The sequence below is a fragment of the Suricata suricatta genome, chromosome 9 (assembly GCF_006229205.1).
Source record: "Suricata suricatta isolate VVHF042 chromosome 9, meerkat_22Aug2017_6uvM2_HiC, whole genome shotgun sequence".
Taxonomy (NCBI): Eukaryota; Metazoa; Chordata; class Mammalia; order Carnivora; family Herpestidae; genus Suricata; species Suricata suricatta.
This window is the reverse complement of record NC_043708.1, coordinates 40,771,459-40,792,351: the sequence shown is the minus strand read 5'-3', so window position 1 is coordinate 40,792,351 and position 20,893 is coordinate 40,771,459. Positions and strand designations below refer to the sequence as shown.

Genomic DNA, 20,893 nt, shown 5'->3' with positions numbered 1-20,893 from the left:
GAAAGATCTCATAAACATGACTTTATTTACTGTATCCTCAAATATCTACTGAGCTCTGTTTTGTCCCCTGCATTATTGCAGGTGTTCGAGGTAGAGGCAGAGCTGGCTCCATGGGCACATGACTTGTGCTGATGCATAGGGCTCCATGATTAGAAGGGCCTTGCCCTTGGTTTCACGCTGCTGTTGCTGTCTTGAAATTATTGACCATGTTTTAAAGAGTGATTCCCGTATGTTCGTTCTACATAAGGCCCCACAAACTATACAGCCCATCCTGAATGGGGGAGCCAGCAATATAGGGAAGGTCCTTGCTCTCAAGGATCTGTTAGGGTACCTAACAGTAGGCAGCCAGCACCAGTGCTCCATGGGTAAAAACATGATGCTAAGCCTTTCGGATGTCAAATCTAAGATTAGCCAGTAGAGAGTGTCATACCCCATCTGAGTATACTCTGATGCATCATGGACTGATTCAGAGTTTCTCATCTTGTTGTCTTCTTCTTCTCCTTCTTCTTCTTCCCCTTCTCCTCCTCTTTCTTCTCCTCATTCTCCTCCTCCTCCTTCTTCTTCATTTTGGGAGAGCACAAGTGGGAGAGAAACCGAGAGAGGGGGACAGAAGATCCGAGGCAGGCTCTGCACTGACAGGCTGACAGCAGTGAGCCTGATATGGGGCTTGAACTCACGGACCACGAGATCATGACTTGAGCCAAAGTCAGACGCTCAACCTACTGAGCCACCCAGGGGCCCCTCTCATTTTGTCTTCTACTGTAGCTTTCTACTTCTTGTTCATACCAAGCTTCGGTTCTGAATTTGAGTAGTATCTTCCAAGATATAATCAGAATTTGCTGACTATTAAAAAGTTTTAAGGGTTTCTTTAATATTAATTTCAGCAGTTAGGGGGACTAGGAGCCTGGAATCATTGCAATAGCAACAATATTTTGATAGCAAAATATGTTTCAAGCCAAGTCTTGGACATCTCTTTCAGAGAACAATAATTGTATGATGTTTATCTTCTGGGAAAGGGCTTTTCATTTATACCTCTTTCTAAAGAATTATTTTCTCACTATTTTTGTCACAGTGGCACTCCAGATTACATGAATGAGATCTGGCCCCTTAAACCTTCATGACTTTCAATCAATCTAACATAGAACAAGCAGACAAAATCAATTCTTTTTAAAAGTCCATATCACTTTGGAAAGGAATAAACTCAGAACTGAAGTGGTCGGTGAGGTTTAATACAGTTCAATTAAGGATCTGTACCCCAAAGTATAGGTTGTTGCGTTTTGTTCCATTTCTGGATTAGTCACACTAGATATATAGCCACTTTCAACAGCACTGTGCCATTACCAGTGACTTTAATTACTGTTTGGTAACCTTATCCACTTACACCAATGTTAATTAAACCCATCTCAGGGTGGGGGGAGGGAACGAATGAGGGAGTTGTCCCAACATATGTTGACTGAAAAAAAAATCATAATCTTTGCTGTGGCTGATTTTCTCAGACCCCTTTTCCCCAAGGACAGAAGGAGTTGATCATACCATGCATTCTAAAAAAATAATTTTTTTCTATCTGTTTTAGTGCCTCCTGTCGAAATCAGCTGACTCCCCAGGGAGACCATCTCTTTATCCTTTCATGATATTGTAACCGCCTGGGTGTCCTAATGCATCTTCAAATCCTAGTTTGTACTCAGAACCAATGGGGAAAGTTTTACAGAAATTTCATGAAACAGAGCAGCTCTCCTGATGCCAAGGATCTACAGTTACGGGTGGCCTCCCACATTGAATCAAGCATGCCATTACCCTCACTCCCATGAACCTGTCTTTCAGCACGATCCATGACAGCAAGAAGACAAAGGCTTTGTTACAACAGAACAGAGCAGAGACATCCGTGGCTGTCAGCTTCTTTAAAGCCAGTAAATACAGGTAATTAGTCAAAGTCCATAGAATAGAAAAGGGAGCAGTTCTTTTAAGAAAGAGCTTCAGTGTCAGACCGTCTTCACCAAAAATCCGACTGCATTCCCTAAGAAAGAAAAAGAGGTTGTCAGGTATTAATTGTGACATATTTTGTGTTGTCTAACTCTTGACAGCCGTTTTCTGGCAAGAGCACAAATGCAACGCCCATTGGGCATCTGCGGGACTCACTGAACCCAGGCTTCCCTTCTATGGGCCACCACAGGGCAAACGGTTCCATGGAAAACAGCCCATATCTCTCCAGGCGCAGAGCGAAGGCCCTTTACTATCTAGATGCTCTCTCAAGGTGGCTGGGGCCGCCATTCTGCTGAATGTTCTCAGAGAAGCCTGGAGAAATACAGAAATGAGTCGTTTTTGGAGTTACTATTAGAAGAGAGAGAACGTTCTTTCCCGATGGGCAAATGCAATAGGACCACGAGGCCTGCTACTGTGTGAACAGGTACAGATAACTTGCAGTTTCACATACCACGGAAAGCCACACAGTTTGGGATTTTATTTTTCCTAAGAAACTGTGCTTCTTTCTTATGTTTCTGTCCCATTGACCATTTTGTTTTCCCTCTAGGATTTGGAAGATAGAAAAAAGAAAAATGAAGAAAGCTTCTGTGATGACTCCCAAATGGTAAAATAAATAAATAAAAAATCAAATGCAAGTTATATTTATACACACACGATTGGCTATTTTGAAGGAATTACATGAATTTATTGTGTAAAAATAATCACTTCAGTTAAATCTTTTGTTTGATTTCTATTTGATTATATATATATTTTAATGTTTATTTTTTTTAAGAGAGAGAGCATGAGCAGGGGGAAAGAGAGACAGACAGACAGACAGACAGACAGAATCCGAAGCAGGCTCTTGGCCCTGAGCCATCAGCACAGAGCCCAACACAGGGCTTGAACCCATGAACTGTGAGAACATGACCTGAGCTGAAGTCAGATGCTTAACTGACTGAGCCACCCAGGTGCCCCTGACTATTGGACTATTTAGCCCAAGGTGCCATTTCAATCAAAATGTTCAAACTAGTGATACAGACGAGCAGTAATGATGTGATAGAATAACTGTTTAGTTGACTATGGACTGAAAACAGGCTCGCCACTGGGATAACTCAGCTTGATTTTTTTCATTCAGTTGTTCATGAACTTCCAAGCATTTACTGGGCAACTGTTATCTTCCAGGCAGTGTATTTTCAAGAGTAGTATAAATACTTTGTTTAAAGCAACAAGTTCTTAATGCTTTCATGGTTATAATGAAATTGTTTTACGTGGTTCTAGTCAGTACTAGCATTAGTTTTTCTTCTAGCTTTTTCTGAAGAGGAACAATTGTGCCTTAAAGTATTGCAAACCAAAGTAATCTCTAGCCAGTGTCTGCCTCACATGCAGAAAGCAACTTACCCCCCAGGAGGGCCCCATGGAAGGAGGGAGTGACAAAGTGGTGAGGCTCTAAGCACTGGAGTATCACCTTCAATGCCAAGTCTCAAGGTAAATGCTGCTTCCCAGCAGCTGAGAATGCTGGGAATTGTAGGCCAGCAAATCTAGGAGATTAAAAATGCATATTGCACATATAGAAACCTGTATAATAGTTTCACTGTTTATGTGGGAGGCAACGAAAAAAAAAAGGATTTTTGTAAAATAAAAATTTGATTTAAGCGTGGGACTCTTGATTTCAGCTCAGGTCATGATTTCATGGTTTCCTTTGTGGATCTGAGCCCTGAGATGGGCTCTGTGCTGACAGCAAGGAGCCGGCTTGGGTTTCTCTCTCTCTGCTCCTCCCCCACTCACACTCCCACAAGCTCACATGCTGTTTCTCCCAAAATAAATAAATACACTTTTTTTTTTTAAATGTGATTTCCTGAAGGCATATTGTAACTTGAAAGAGACAAAACTTGAAGGAAGGGATGAAATAACCTAAAAAATAAAGTCTTCTGTAAAGTAAACAGAAATCGCACATGCTCACACACACAGGGAGATGGACGGTAACTCCCAAGCCTGCGGCCATGGAGATACCCTGAATGTGAGCCGCACGCAGACCAAGCAGCAGTTTGCAGGGGACATTTGGCACGTGTTTTGCATTCTGTTTTTCTAACAAAGGGATCTGCTCTGTGAGAAAGTCTGCTGGAAAGAGCTGGCGCTCAGAGTCGTGGGTTCATCCTGACATCTATAACCACTAAAGGGCTTATTTATTTAAATTTTTAAAAATATTCTTATATATATATTTTTTTCCAATGTTTATTTTTGAGAAAGAAAGAGAGCAAGCATGAGCGAGGGAGAGGCAGCAGAGGGAGACAGAAGATTCGAAGTGGTCTCGTACTGATAGCACTGATAGTACTGATTGCTGTCACAAACTGTGAGATCATGACCTGAGTCGAAGTCAGTCGCTCAACCTACTGAGCCACACAGGCGCCCCCCCAAATGGCTTTTTAAATACACATCTATGAAGAACCACAACAAACCCATTTCCGATGAGAGGATTTCTTTTCGTATCGCTGGCCCTGACCAGTGATGGCTCTTCCTTCCCAGAGCGCACCATCTTGCTGGGTTGAGTGATCTCAAACAAAGACTTTGAATGCAGGAGAGCACGTGTTCTGAACCCACAGGGAGGCACAGGGACAGGGAGAGCCCCTCCCGGGGGGGGGGGGCAGAGACTGTTCCTTTCACCTGGCTCTTCTTGTCCCCCTCCCTGGTATTGGCTTCCTTATTGTCCCTCTCTTCCTCCCTCTTCTCACTGCCAACCCTCTCCCCGTGTGTCACTGCTCTCAGTTCAAACACCAGGTCACCTGTGTAGAACCTTATGCTATTTAAGCATTAAGGGCTAAGAAATGGAAAAATTCAAAAAAGAAAGGATTTCTATCAATAAGCAAGTAACAGCGGGTCTCTCCCCTCCTTGGAATGATGAGATCAAAATTTCTAGAAAAGAGGCAGCAATGGGTGGTAAAGCTTAGACTGAAGTTTAGAAGCTGGGGGACACTAATAATTTAATTATAAACTAACTTAACTTTCTTATAAAATTTCAAATTCAAGTGACACAAATTCTCTTCATGGTTTATAAACAGAATGACTGTAATATCCAAAACAATTTCCCAATGCACAATTCCTACAATCTAGAGCTGATTATTAAAAATTCTTTTGAGGTTAGTGATAAGAAAAACACTGAAAATGCCTTCATACCATGAAAGAGATAATGAGAAAAGAGAGAGTCTGGTGCAATGGGACAAATTCTGTTTCCAGACTCATACTGCCTCCATTTTCTCCTTGTGTCACGAGAGCTTCAGTGAGTGCCTTCTCGGCAGAGGGTGTTAATGAGTCTACAAGGAAAAAAGATCAAGGATCTTAGGATTTTCTGGCGATGTTTACCTCTCATACGGAGGGGACCTCTGGAGAATATTCTCTTTGAAGACCATGTTTTCTGCTTGACAGTAAAAGCACTTTGATTCGGCTTCAGAAATGGTCAAGTTCACGCTACCTGCACTAACAGGTGAGGGTGTCTTATCAAATTGCAGGTCTCAACTAAATTCAGAGTTCGTCAGACACGAGAGATGTGGTGGAGATGAAACTCATTCCCACAACAACGTTCCTGTCAGCAGCAGCTTCTTGGTGTAAATGTGTTATCTTAAATAAAACCAGCTTGGCTTGCTTGGAGGTGTTCTGAGGCGCTGTATCCCATACTAAACTTTTGTTGTTTTAATCAGCATGGGTGTCTAATCCACAGGAGCTTTGGAGTAAAACATACATGCTATGGGTAAACTATTTTCAGACAGGGAGAATTTTTGTCTGATACTCATGTCCCCTGCAATCACTTATTAAATATTGTTCTTAAAAAGACCTTATGCCCCAGGGTGCCTGGGTGGCTCAGTTGGTTAAACATCTGATTTTGGCTCAGGTTATGATCTCGCAGCTCGTGACTTTGAGTCCTGCATCGGGTTCTAGGCTGACAGCTCAGAGCCTGGAGCCTGATTCGAATTCTGTGTCTTCCTCTCAGCCCCTCCCCTGCTCACCCTCTGTCTCTCTCTCTCTCTCTCTCTCAAAAATAAACATTCATAACAAAATTTAAAAAAAGACCTATTCCCCCAAGATCATGTCTATTTTGATGGGAATCAAAGTCTCTTTAGCAGTCACAAACAGGTATGAGACTTATTTCTTTCTTTTGAAGAGAAAACATTTAATTTTTGTAAATTGGTTTTGTTCAATTTTAACTGAATTATCATGGATACCATGGAAAATCAGTTCGCAGTGTGACTCTAACATCCCGGGGTACTTCCAAGCTGGTGATAGAAAATGGAAGTTGAAGATACTCGCTTTGTGGTTTGTCTGATAATTCACTGCTTTTCAGGAAGCACAGGGGCAAGAAAGAAATGTTATTTGGCTTCTGCAGAATGAATTTATTGTCATTCTACCAAGGAGCAGTAAGCTGGTGTGGAGAACTGTCCGTCTCCCACTGGGTGCTGCGCAGGGCAGGTCCTGCCAGCGTCCCGAGCTTTCCAAAATAGGCCAACAGAAGCCAAGTTCAGCACAGAGCCACTATTGGAACCACGGTACTACCAAGTTCAGAGCTGGTGACCCACCAGTGAAGCCCTATGTGCTCCTAACCAGCAAGGAATGACATCTTCTAAACCATTAGGGCCAAACTTCCTTTTCCACGACACCAGGTCATTTTATCTGCTTAGGCACCATAGCATCCAGAATACTGGATATTTAATAAGTGATTGCAGGGGACATGAGTATCAGACAAAAATTCTCCCTGTCTGAAAATAGTTTACCCATAGCATGTATATTTTACTCCAAAGCAAGTGTTTTTACAACAATTATTCTTATGAAAACAGTTTTTTTTTTTCCTGGGCTTGACACACTAGGGTGTTCTTTTAAAACATGACTTTCAGGGATGCCTGGGTGGCGCAGTTGGTTGAGCCATGATTTCACAGCTTGTGAGTTCGAGCTCCATGTCAGGCTCTGTGCTGGCAGCTCAGAGCCTGGACCCTGCTCCTGGTTCTGTGTCTCCCTCTCTCTCGCTCTGCCCCTCCCCTGCTCATATGCTGTCTCTCAAAAATGAATAAACGTTAAACAAATTAAAAAAAATGACTTTCAGAGATAATTCTGGATTGGAATCTGGGTTCTGTTATTTAGAAGTATGTGACCTCGGACAAGTCATGCAATCTTCCTAAACCTGTTTCCTCTCATGTTAAAATGGGAATAATAACACCACCTTCAAAGGTAGATGTTACCACCAATGATGAGTACTTAAGATCTACAAAAGCACCACACTCAATAATTTTTTGAGTGGGGGGCACTGATTCTTTTTCCTAGTGCTTATGTATTCATTACCAACCTAGATCCAAGCTCTCCATACTCTCCAAGTCTGCTCAGTTCATATTCCACAGAGATAAAGTTATGGCTATGTTCATGAAATTATTTTGAAACATCTCATACTGGCCGTTTAACATGAAACTTACCTGAATTTTTTCATTGGAGATTGTTTTTCTTGAGCAGTGGCTAGATGACCAGAATAATAGACTGGGAAAAACATAATGTTCCAGTTTGTTGAAAACCAAGTCATGAAAAATGGACAGTAGAAGTTCTTGTAAGTAATTTTTACAATCTGTGTGGTTCCAACCCAAGACGATGACACTGACAAGATGATCAAGAGTCCCCAGATGGCCTTCAGAACCATAGACGTGCACGACCGGCAGCGAGCCTTGATTCTGTTTTCTTGGCTGCTGTTCTCAGGATGAGTCTGTGTTCCATCATCCCCTGAAAACAGGAAAGGAATGCAAATGTGTGGAAGTCAGGTTATAAAACACGAAAGGAGGAGATAAACAATAGAATTACCAGTATTTTTCTTTTTATTTTAGCCATCATTTAAAAGTGAGCTCTGACTCACTTTCTCTCCAGGATCTCTGCTCTGTAAGGTACAGTATATATCTCACACCCAATCCAAGCCATGATAATGACCATGAACTTGGTGGATGCTACACTGTCCTTCCATGTATCCTACCCACTTCCTTGTAAAAGCATTACATATTTCTGCCCCCAAAGACTTTGGCCTTGGTCACAAGACTTGCTTTGTCTAATCGAATGTGAACAGGGAGATGTGACATATGCCACTACCCAGAACTGTTAAGAGACATGACAAGGTCCCACAAACTCTCTTGCTCTTCTTCTCTGTCACTACTAGAATGGAAATTCCCAAATAGGAGCTGTCCTTTCAGTCTCTGTGAGAGAATGAGCAGAACCCCACCAAAGCAGTCTTGTATCTGGTGACATGAAAAATAAGGGAGAAATAAATATTTGTTATTATACTCCATGAAGGTGTTTTTCTTTTAGGTTTTGATTTTCTTAAACTGCAGCAAAGCTATTAAAGAGCCATGAGCCCCAAGAACAGGGCGAATCCTGACTACACAAAATCATTTCCCACCTCAGAACAAATGACTATTTAATGCATTTCTGGGAGCATAAGGAGTTCAGCTTTGTATCTTTATATTAAGAAAATTCAGTAGTATTTTTTTTACATTAAAATAGTCAACACTCTCTGAGAGTGACAATCATAAAGGTCTTCTCCCTTGACAGAGAAAAAAAGTTCAACACAGTAACTTTATGTACCTGTCAGGAAGCTAAAAGGGAGCAGAGGTCACCCTGAATCCCCAAGCTGAGATCCCAGGTGGTAGAATCCCAAGGGAAGGGAGGCAGAATTACCTGCAAGTTCTCCGCTGTCTCCAGGCACCTCCTTTGAGCACAAGGTTTATCCTAGGGGTTAAGAAAGTGGTGTGGCCCACAGATTCAGTCGGTTAAACATCCGACTTCTGCTCAGGGCATGATCTCACGCTTCTTGGGTTCAAGCCCTGCATCAAGCTCTGCGCTAACAGCTAGCTCAGAGCTTGGAGCCTGCTTCAGATCCTGTGACTCCTCCTCTCTCTGACCCTCCCCTGCTCACGCTATCTGTCTGTCTCTCTCTCAAAAATAAAAATAAAAACATTGAAAAAAATTTTAAAGGTTGTCCAAGATTGAACCCAAGTCAGCATGACTCTAGGGTCCAAATCTTTTATTCTGAACACGCATTCTGTCTAGCTTTCAAGCACTGGAAATTTCAGAAATGATTTGGAGAAAAATTTCTGTTCCCTGATGGGAATGGTAGTCTTGCATGACACTTAAGAGGAGTGACGCCTAAGAGAAGGATTTACTCTATGACATTTCAGGTTACTTAATTCTCAGGGACTATCTCAAAAAGTTGGAATGATTCCACAGAGATTCTCAGTATCCCTTAGTTGACATCTGCCTTCACTGTCACCTTCTTTGAAGGTTGCTTGGTGCCACCATCACACCACTGACAGCACTTTTGATGACACCAGTGGTCACCTAAATCCCTCCAGAGCACCGACCCATTCTTCTGCTAACCAGATGTAACTGTTGTCAATCTTTAATTTACCACCTACCGATACTCTAGAAAGACTGGGTCTCCAGAGCCGTTTTATTTTTCTGGCCATTTAAAATTTTCTACAGTCCTGCTTAGATTTGTGGCTCTGTATGTACCATTCAAACTGATATACCAGGAATTCCATCCATTACTCTGAACCTGGATTAGAGCCATTAGTGGTAGAGGCCACTGGAATTTGGACACATGAGTAGAACCATGGTATAGCCCTGATTCCGGGCTTAGCTTCTTTATCTGTCAAACGGTGATAATATTTGCCTCATGGGATTTGTTGTGAGGTTAGGTACGGAGCATTCCTGAAAGCATGGTGAGCTGCTCTTCAGATTATTCTCCTTTTCTCTTTTCTCTTTGGTGCCCTGGCATGTCCCTAAGGGCCTTCTGAATCATCAGAGAAAGAGTAAGTTGTGTCCCATGTGATCTTTCATGGTATAGCCTTTAACATAGGTAGTTGGATATGATAAATATGGCAAGTCTTAACCAGAATATTTAATTAACTAGAACATTCTATCCTGCAGATAACTGGGACAATAGGAATATTACTGCAACTTATTAAAGCCAATTAAAATTTTCTGAAGATTTATGATGCCTTTTTCTTCATTTTTTAAAAAAGAGCCTTGGCCTTAGGGTCCATAGTTGCTGATACTGTATTTTAAAATATTGTCACTTTTTGAAAAAATATCTTTTCTTATATAAAGAAAAACCTTTTCTCAAGTAAGTAAAGCCCTAGAAGAGGCTTTCATATTTCCTGTGTACCTTTGTTTACTACCCCCCATCCCTAAGTGAGTCTCCTGAATGTCCATTTCTCTCCTGTTTATTTTTTAAGCCAGCTTTCTCAAAGTTCTGTTTTGGTTTCAACTAAGCATTTGTTTTGGATGGAGTATTTTGTTGGGTTTTTTTTTTCTGTTTTATTATTGTTTTTAAGGATGCAAGAGGTTTTAATATGTTTCTACTCAAGTGGAAGGAATGAGTGGGAGGAGAGATTGAAAATGCAGGTGGAAAGAGATGGAGAGGAGGTGATCATGGACATAGCACAGGAGTTCACCTGGGAAAGGCAGGAACACACACATTAAAGGTGGTCCTCAAATGATGGTCATTGGCAAACAAAAGAATGGAGACATTGAGGCAGAGAGGAAAACATCTGTTGGCATACAATTGTTTTGCTCCTTTCAGAAACGGAAGTGTGGTCATGTGACAAGAGGAAGTAAGTATGAACTGGGTATTTGAGCACGTTCTCCGGGGAGCGCAATAAGGTGTTCACCACCAAGAAGCACTGGTATGGGCAGCAGTCTAGTTGATTCAGCTGCATTTGGAAATTATAAATTTGCTGGAAACTCCTGCATCTAGTTATGAGATTTATCTAGCAATTCCAGTAACCCAAGCAACCTGGAAGTTGCAGACTGTGGTCAAATAGACGTGAGGAAAGTGTAGAGGACTTGACTGATTAGTTAAATGCTGATCAGGGAGACAGGCGGTGTCCTGAAGGTGTAAAACTGGGGAAACTAGAAGGGCTCCAATGACCGACAGTCATGACGAGCACAAAAGCAGGGTCTGTGATTTTACTAAAAGTATTTTCATCCTTAGAGTGGGAGTGCATTATCACTGAATCCCAGGGCTGTGCTCAAAGATGCTGGCTTTTGACATCTTCAAGATGAGAACACTAGTTACCTTATAAACTTCATAGGGTGTCACTGTTTAATCATGTGCTAAGCCCTTCAATAGCAGGTTTTGGTATTCGGTTTCTCTGCCACACTGCATGTACACCACTAATAGATCACATCTATCCATGTCCCTTCTTGCTTCTCCTCCCACTTGACAAACTTTCCCCACTCCCACTCCTCGGAGTCTATGTAACATCCTGCGTTCTGGGCCAATAGTGCGATCTTTCATGGCAGGTTCGAAAATCACCTAGATGTACTGTTATTTCAGAGGGGGTCACCAGCTTACCTGTTCTGTTCTGCCTTTCAACTCTATGTCCGCAAACTCCAGAAGACCCTCGGCTCTGAAGTTCAAGAATAGGAGCAGAAGAATCTTCGGTGACAGAGAGAGGGGACAGCTGCCTACTGATGCCACTGTGTGAGCTGGGGCAGTTGGCTCCTGGTTTACATCGAGTAACTGATGATCTGGAGGTACCTGGGGAGAAAGAGTTCATACCAGCTTGAGAACTTCCCAGAATAAAACTGGAAACAGATTTTGTTCATGTTTATTTATTTATTTTTTAAGTAGGTTCAATCCAGGGCTTGAACTCACAACCCTGAGGTCAAGACCTGAGCTGAGATCAAGAGCCAGATGCTTAACTGAATGAGCCACCCAGGTACCCTGGAACAAGATATTAAATGGCCTGGTCGTAAAATACATGGCAGCGGCAATCACAGCCCTGATGGGACCTTCCTTGAGCTCATTTCTAATTTTATCAGAGGGGCTTCTAAAAGAAAATTCTACATTGGCAAGGTCTGTGCCCCTAAGATGAAGGATCTCTTTAGATAAATTTGTCAACCAAAAATGAACTTTAGAAAATGATACTTTGTCTCAATGCATCTGTTCTGAATTAGAACTGCTAACACAGTCAAACAATTTACCTAAACGGAGGGAAACTGTGATGTCATGCTCGCTTCCTCCCTGTTCTAAGGTTGGCTGTTGAATTCCTATCTAGTGACAGTCCCAACAATGACTCCTATTGAGTCCACGCTATGCTTTTCCGTCAGATTGGTCACTGTAATCCAATTTGATCATGTCTCCTCAATCACCTCTGCCCTCTATCCACTCTTCCAGATGAAAACCCAGGACTCAGGATCCTCCATGGGCTAAGCCGCTCCCAGTCCTGATTAATCTGCCATTTACCAACCCCCCCCTCCCCAGGGTTGGCTTCCTGGGCCTGCAGCCAGTGCAGTTACATGGGGTGCTGTGCTTCTTCAGAAGGACCCCACATCCCCATCCCTTTCCAAGGTCCATAGTAGCCACGTGGAAATTCTTTTACCTTTCAGTTTGTGTTTTGTGACTTCTTTCTTTTTTTTTTAAGGTTTATTTACTTTCAAAAGAGAGTGTATGTGAAAGCATGAGCAGGGGAGGGGCAGAGAGAGGAGACAGAGAGTCCCAAGCAGGCTCCACGCCGTCAGTGCTGAGCCTGATGTAGGGCTTAAACTCACGAACTGCGAATTCATGACCCAAGATGAAATCAAGAGTGGGTCACTTTACCTACTGAGCTGCCCAGACGCCCGTGTAAGTGACTTCTGATGGGATGAGAGGGCACAAGCAGGGGGCTTGGAGCCCCAGCTCAGGCTTGGTCTTGCCTCCTGTTGTCTCCCCACCTCCTGGCAGGGGTTTTCAGCCACCACTCCTGGATTCTTGCTCAGCAACCATACAGGGACCTGGGTGCTGGTATGGGGAGTGTTAGAATCTCAGGGTGAGACTCCCAGTGTCTGTGGGCATCTGCACTCACCCAGCAAGTGTCCCTGTGTCCAAGGGAGCTGAAGGTAAATAGCAAATAACAAACACCATGGTGGGTAGGAAGAGACAGACAGGGAGAGAGAACGTAAGAAAGGAAAAAGCCATTTTCTGCTTTCTGAACAAGGGACTCTACATTTTCAATTTGCAATGGGACCTCAAATTACATAGCTAACCCTGCCCCACCTCAATACTCCATTCCAGCGAGGTTGGTTCTGGCTGTGTTCGGACAACTTACTCTTAGTACTGATAGCTGTATGCTTTTAACTGGGTTGTTCCAACACCTGGGACATTCTGAATCTACCTAAGCCTTTAAACACTGAGATCAAATCCTAACTGGTTCATTCAGCCTTTGCTGTTAAATCACACGCATCTACACTTTCTTTGAACTTTTGCTGACTGAGCTCAGGTTGACAGTAGTCACGCACTAGCTGCCCCATTGCTTCTCTTTCTCACCTGCAAATGCTTAACTCCATCTACAGAAGCTGCCTGATGTCAGAGACTGTTCTACACGCTCTCACTTTCGCTCGCTCACAATAAAATGTTTAATTTTGAAATAATTTTATATTTACAGAAAAGTTGGAAAGACAGTTCAGAGAGTTCCCATATGCTCTTCACCCAGGTTCCTCTACTGTAAACATCTTGCACCCCCTGGTGCCTTTGTCAAAATGAAGAGATTAACATCCGTAAGTACTATTGACCACGTTCCAGACGTTCTTTGGATTTCACCAGCTTTGTCACCAATGACCTTTTCCTGTTCCAGGACTCCACCCAGGACCCCACATTACACTCAGCCATCATGTCTCCTCAGCTGCCTAGGTTTGTTCCCAGAGTACATTTATTTTTCCTTGTAAGTTGGGAGTGTCTCTATTTCCAGTGATAGAAGGGGAAGAGCAGAAGCTATCATTGGCTCTGGGTCACTGAGGCCGTGTCTTGGCCTGGTGATTCTGAGATGGTAGAAACCAACCAATGAAACGCAAAATCTTGAAATAGCAATGGCATCTTGGCTTTAGTTTGGCTTTGAATAATCATGTCATGAACTGTGAGTAATCATGTAAAGCAATCAAATCAGAACTTTGGGAAGCAGGGATGTCCAGAAAAAGAAAGGTTGAGTTACTGAACCATCATCTTCCACAAGAATTTAGCAGAACAGCAGAGCAACTTAGCTATGAGTGTTAGTTCTGCGGTCCAGGCTTCCCCATCTATGACAAAAGTGTATCCTGTTTTCTTTCCTTTTCTATTTTTCTCAAACTTGGGAAAAACAAGTAGAAATATATAAAAATGGAATTAGCTATGGCATCTATTTTTAAGTGTCTCAAGTTGCCCTAATTAAAATGTATTATATAATCTTGCATTTAAAAGAATAAAAAATGGGGGTGCCTGGGTGGCTCAGTCGGTTGAGCGTCTGACTTCGGCTTAGGTCATGATCTCATGGTTCATGGGTTCGAGCCCTGTGGAGCTTGCTTCAGATTCTGTGTCTCCCTCTCTCTCTGTCCTTCCCCTGTTCACACTCTGCTTCTCTCTGTCTCTCAAAAATAAATAAATGTAAAAAACTTAAAACAAGAAAAATGTATTCAAAAAATCGATTGAGTTACAGACCAATTACTATGCTTAAATTAATGCTATATTAATATTGTTATTATAAAAGTGTCAAAGTGCATAAATTCTTATTTTATCCAAAATGTTTACTGTGACTTTCACAACTATGTTCCTTTTTTTTTTTTTAATTTTTTAAATGTTTATTTCTTTTTGAGAGAGATAGTGTGAGTGGAGGAGGGGCAGAGAGAGAGAGGGAGACACAGAATCTGAAGCAGGCTCCAGGCTTTGAGCTGGCAGCAAAGAGCCTGAAGTGGGGCTCGAACTCAAGAACCAGTGACTTCATGCCCTGAGCTGAGTGGGCCACTGAACTGACTGAGCCACCCAGGCACCCCTCACAACTGTTTCTAATTGAGTATTTCAAATTCAATGAAAAGAGTATGTCTAAAATTCAGTGAGCTCTCATTTATGTTCTTCAAGAGGGGCTGGCACTCAGATACTCCAGGAGTCATTTTTATCTTTCAAGTATTTTTCATAAATGAGTTGCACCTTCTCATGTTTTCTTATGTGAAAAGCAGATTTCATTCTGTGGTCATTCGGCAATTATAGGCAGAGAGGAGGAAGTCCAAAAATAGGTTGGGAAGCTAGTTGAGCAAGGATTGAGATAAAGCTCTGGCCAGAGACAGTAAGAAATTGTACCCGGGAGCATTGGACTTGTCAGCCAAACTAGTGATTTCTCTTGCTTCCTCATTTTACTGAAGTGTTACATCCTGGCTTCTGTACCTTCTGGTGCATGTGCCACATGGCTCAACACCTATTTTCCACTGCCACCTGCCTCACACGGGTTGATTTATGGAAGAGAGCTGAGAGCAGTTGGACCACTGGAGACACTGAAATCCTTGGCCTACAAAGGCACACTTTCAACTTCAGAGCCAGGCCCAGAGGCACGTTCAGGGCTTGGGCCATGAAACAGTCATCTCCAATCCTGGAAGCAAAAATGCTGCCTCATGCTACACGGTCTTGTACCACTCAATTAATATAAAGCCAGCTCTGACAGAAATAATATTCAGAACGTCACCGGCGATGCTGTCAGGGAGCATAAATAAATCGTATCTATTTTCTATTTTCTTTGCCACAGGGAGTGCCTGGGCATCACAAATTCAGTTGGTGAACAGAGTTCAGACTTTAATAGGTATTGAGATTCATCTGTATTAGAAGTGATAGGTTGGGAGTCTCTCATTAGTCACACCAGACGGCCCCCACTCTCCCTTGTAAAGACATCTGCTCACATGAGCCATAGCAGTAGGGCCATCTTGTGCCATTTTTCATATTTGTCCCTGCATAGTGATGTAATTTCTTCATTTGCACTGGTTAGGCTCGGCATGCTCCCCAAATCGATTTAGCTCAACAAATAGTTATTAAGCACCGATTCCAGGGCAGCTTTGTGTCAGGAACAGGAGTTAGACAATGAAAAATACATGGTCCCTGCCTGCATGGAGATCTCAACATGGTATTGGAGTCAGACTTGGAGCCAATTGACCGTCATTTAACATGAATTGGAGAGCAAGAAGAAAGAGAATGATTCAGTCTGCCTGGAACAGGGAAGTCTCTATGGGTGACTACATCAAAGTTGGCTTTGAACGATAAGCAGGGCTTTGCCAGGCAGAGTTCTAGGCTGAGGAATAGGCAAGAGAGTCAGAGGAAACCACAGGAGCAAATACTCAGAGGGGGAAAGAGCACGTTATGAAACAATGGTGAGATGAGCAACTCTAAGGTGCTGAATTCGGAGTACAAACAAGCACTGAAAATCCTTTGAGGAGTGTTGTTCACATTAAATGATCCACAGAACATATGCAATCAATGCACACTATGAGAAGGAAAAATAAGCTGGCCAACAAAAATGACCACTAGCGGTACTGCATCAGTTAAAACCGTATACTAGAAATCCAAACTCAATTGGTTTAAGCACAAATGGGAAGTTTTTAGGAGCTTAGCAACCAAGGGACAGGGCAGCCAGGAATGTCCCTACACCTCAGGAACACCTGGGACCTGGGAAAGGGTGTAGTGGATAGTCCGAATCTCCCACTGCAGGTACCAGCTTCATGTCTTCTCACTTGGCCTCTGTTTGCCTTTCTCTGCAGAGAATTTAATCGTTTGAAGCTCCCAGCTTTCTAGTCTTGCAGCTTTAGCCTCCTAGGAGAAATCTAGTTGCCCAGAGTCAAAAATCTAGAGGAAGGAACTTGTGTCTTACACTGACACTTGGTCCAACTTATGTGGCAAGAGATCACTGTGACAACACCAAGGAAAGGGTGATTGGGGCTGGGGAGACAGGCCCCTGGGCATTCACTTAGAAACCTCAAAGCAAAAGGGGCAAAGAAATGCTAAGTAAAGCAACTACCTAATCAGAGTGTAAGGTGCAGGTAGAGTTCTCAGATGACAACTTGAAAAGCCAAGCGATAAAAAGTAACTAGGAAAAGGTCTTTGGAAAGTAGGAGAAAGAAGCAACCTGTCAGGTAAGATTCTGTGTGAGCAAGTTCAAGATGACTTGGAAGATAATGGACCAGACTTTAAGATATCATTCTAACAAGAGCCCTGCCGTTGACTCTCAGCTCTCATGATCACAAAAGCTCAAGGACATATTTGGTTCTACTAAGCATGATACTGAACAGTGAGCTGGAGATCTTATCCTCACTTGCCCCAAGCTGTGCTGCATATTTACTGAAACACCTCTGGTAGCCCTGATGCCCGAACACAAAGACAGACGTAATGAAAATACAGAAGGTGATTACACAATCCTGGGGACGGAGGATGTGGGGGTGGGGGTGGGAAGGAAAGTGGGGTGGGAGGGGTAGGGGCTGCATGACAAGAGGCAGCATAAAGTCCTGGAAAGACTTCCCGAGGGGCATGACACCAATGGTCTATGTCCTCTCAGGTAAATCACTTGACCTCTCTTTGCCTGTATCCCTTATACTCTGAAATTTAGTGATTGAACAAAATGATTTCCTAAATCCCTGTAGCTTCCTCTCCTTTGATTTAAAGATGTTTCAAACAAGCGCCTGCAAACCATGTTTAAGCATAAAACAAACTTGGTTGATTTTCAACTAATTTTTTATAGCCATTTATATTAATCAGGGTTCCAGAAGGAAGAGAGAGAAAACTCAAATTAGAATACTTTATTTAAAAGGTGGTCAAGGTTTAGGGCTCAGAGGTATATGGTTCTCTATGTCCCCCTCCTCCCACACCCAGTCCCCCAGGGCAGCATCCCCTGGGAGCTTGTTAGCAATGCAAATTCCCAGGGCACCTGGGTGGCTCAGTGGGTTAAACTTCTGGATTTTGGCTTAGGTCATGATCTTGCAGTTCCTGGGTTTGGGCCCTGTGTCAGGCTCTGGGCTGGAGTCTTGTTTGGATTTTGTGTCTTCCTGTCTCTCTGTCCCCACCCCTACTCATGCAATGTCTCTCTCAAAAATAAACTTTAAAAAAAATTAGAAAAAAAAGAAATGCAAATTCCCAGCAGCCACTTCAGAGTATTAAATTAGAAACTGCAGTGGGGGTAACCTATGGTTTAAGGAGCCCTCCAGGGGATTCCAATGCAAGTTAAGAATTTGAGAACCATGTGTGTGAGTGATCCCACAGATGGTAGGGCAGTAGCCAGAAGGGCTCTTACTATACTTAGGCCTGAAGGGACAAGAAGAGGGAGCGATTGGAAAAATCTGGAAGGGGGCTTGCCTGAGATGAGCTATGACTTTTCATTAAGGTAGGCATTTATCTGGGAGTTCCTGAAAATAGTCCTCTCCTTTGATATCTCTTAGGGACTCCCATTGAGGAGTAAACGAAAGCCAGAGGGCAAGAGAGCCTGTTTCTATAGTCCTTACAGTTCAACTGCCACCAAGAAAGACAAGTAGAGAGAGGTTATGGGGCTCCCTATGGAGTTATGATAGAAAAAGATATATCATATTTCTACAATAATGTTAGAATCACAGAATCAGAGCCTAGACCACAAGATCTTCTAGCTTGAAGCTTCCTTGATTAATGATTCTTCTTTGATGATTCTTCCAACCAATCTCTTGGAAATCATACTTTAACCATAAAACTAGCTTTGACTATTTTCAAATAATCTTTTATAAGTGTGTTTCTTTCAAATATGCATGATTTTTCCTGCCAAGATCTTACAATCACTGAAGAAACATCGAAGACAGAAATGTAATCCTGACTTTTGACTTGGAGTTGGTTGGAAGTCACAATGATCACTGACATTTTGTCTTATAAAAACAGAGACGATACCAGCAATTCAACAAAAGGTATATGAAAGCTATATTTCAGCTTATTAAAAAATTTTTTTAATGTTTATTCAGTTTTTTTTGTTTGTTTATTCAGTTTTGAGAGACAGAGACAGAGCATGACATGAGCAGGGGAAGGACAGGGAGAGAGGAAGACACAACATCTGAAGCAGGCTCCAGGCTCTGAGCTGTCAGCACAGAGCCTGATGCGGGGCTCAAACCCACAAACGGTGAGATCATGACCTGAGCCAAAGTCAGGCGCTTAACCAACTGAGCCACTCAGGCGCCCCTCAGCTTATTTTTAAAAACTCATATTCCATCAAATTCCAGTGGCAGCTAATATTCCCTGTAGTGAGGGAATATTTATTGTCATCAGTATTAGTTTTCATTGAAGTCAATATGGAATTTGCAAAAAGTTACTCACTTATCACGTAAGTACTTAATCCTAGGATTATTGAAAGGGGTCAGCATGGTGGATGGTTAATACACAAGCAATACACCAACTTTCCGTTTCAATTCTGCACTGCCCTACTCTTAAAGCTCAAAGCCTCCTGGCATAGCACTGCTTTACTTACTAGTATTATTCACTCTATGTAGCTCTGAACACTCTTGATTCATTTCATAGAGAAGTATCTTTTAAAATAACCTGGCTGTTAGTTATATTATTATCCATAATTTTTGTATCAAAATTTTTTTCAAGACTTGCTAATTATCTTATTGTTAATTATCTTATCTTATTCAAGATGTAAATATGAAATATTTGGTACCTATACATGCATATTAAAGTGACCTTTTAGGGGCATCTGGGTGGCTCAATTGGTTAAGCGTCTGATTTCAGCTCAGGTCATGATCTCATAGCCCATGAGCTGGAGCCCCGTGTTGGGCCCTGTGCTGACAGCTCAGAGCCTGGAGCCTGCTTTGCATTCTGTGTCTCCTTCTCTCTCTCTGCCCCTCCCTTACTTGTGCTTTGTGTCTCTCTCTCAAAAATAAATAAACATTAAATTTTATTTGAATAAAAATATTTCAAAATCTTTTAAAACCTAATTTATTTTTATTTACCTCAAATGTGCAATTAGAAGAAAGAACTAATCATTGTTATATTTCTGCTATACCCGTCTTGTTCCTAAAACAGTATTAATTTATTCTATCTGGAATATGATTTATTTTCTCTACCTATAACTAACTTTAAAACTAAAAAATATGTCACTTCTCCCTATTTTTACAATGTAAAAATAAAAGCGTCTAGCACTTAATTAACGCCTACCATGTGCCAAGAGCTTTACATATATGTTCTCCAAACAACACCACATTTTGGGGTGGACGACACTATTCTTATTTTATAGCGAAGGAAAGTGAATCTTCAACAGCCCAGGTAAGGGTTTAAAAAGTCAAGTCCAGTTCCAAAGTCCATATTCTTCCCAAAGCATTTTGTTGCCCTCCCCATTTCAGCTAATCAGCACCGTTGAGCTCTTTCTGTATGTAGGGGAAATCATTCCATGGCACAGAAAGTAAGGACAATTATTGTTCAGAGAGATCAAGTTCGGCCTGGACAGTTACAGAATACTTAGCAGAGGATGATGGATTTCAGCAGATCCTAGAGCAGGGCAGGGTTTACATAGGAAGAGAGCCCAGAACAACTTCCAACAAAGGAAAGTGGGGGTTTTGCCCTTTTAGTTGTCAAGAGCAAAAGAGGTATTTTGAAGAGAGATGATGGGTTGGAAGAGAGAACAAAGAGAAGCTGGAAGGAAGACATCTAGTGGAAGTTGTTCAAGCAAAAACATGCTCTTTAAAGAGAGACAGGACTTCCCTTTTAAAAATATGTATTGCACCAGCATTCTTCTCAAAGCTAGAACAAACTATCCTCAAATTCGTATGGAACCACAAAAGACCCCAAATAGCCAAAGTAATATTGAAGAAGAAAACCGAAATGGGGGGCATCACAATCCCAGACTTTAGCCTCTACTATAAAACTGTCATCATCAAGACAGTATGGTATTGGCACAAAAACAGACAAATAGACCAATGGAATAGAATAGAGAACCCAGAACTCGACCCACAAGTATATGGCCAATTAATTTTTGACAAAGCAGGAAAGAGTGTCCAATGGAAAAAAGACAGGCTCTTCAACAGGTGGTGTTGGGAGAGCTGAACAGCAACACGTAGAAAAATGAAATTAGACCATTTTCTTATACCATTCACAAAAATAAACTCAAAATGGATAAAGGATCTGAATGGGAGACAGCAAACCATCAAA

The 20,893-nt window shown here is 42.1% G+C and overlaps 1 protein-coding gene and 1 long non-coding RNA gene across 2 annotated transcripts in view; one reads left to right on the top strand and one right to left on the bottom strand.

The window, feature by feature from the left end:
- Positions 1-2,203, top strand: part of LOC115302723 — a 78,402-nt gene extending 76,199 nt beyond the window's left edge. Inside the window, exons 3-4 of the long non-coding RNA XR_003913600.1 lie at positions 1,574-1,917; positions 2,082-2,203. This is a non-coding gene — a long non-coding RNA (uncharacterized LOC115302723). The remainder of the gene's footprint in view (positions 1-1,573; positions 1,918-2,081) is intronic.
- SLC35F4 (solute carrier family 35 member F4) overlaps positions 1-20,893 on the bottom strand; it is a 233,642-nt gene that overhangs the window by 18,259 nt on the left and 194,490 nt on the right. The window contains exons 2-4 of the mRNA XM_029952665.1: positions 11,330-11,515; positions 7,410-7,707; positions 1,795-2,014 (exon numbers count right to left, since the gene is read on the bottom strand). Coding sequence (XP_029808525.1) covers positions 1,795-2,014; positions 7,410-7,707; positions 11,330-11,515 — 704 coding nt within the window. The remainder of the gene's footprint in view (positions 1-1,794; positions 2,015-7,409; positions 7,708-11,329; positions 11,516-20,893) is intronic.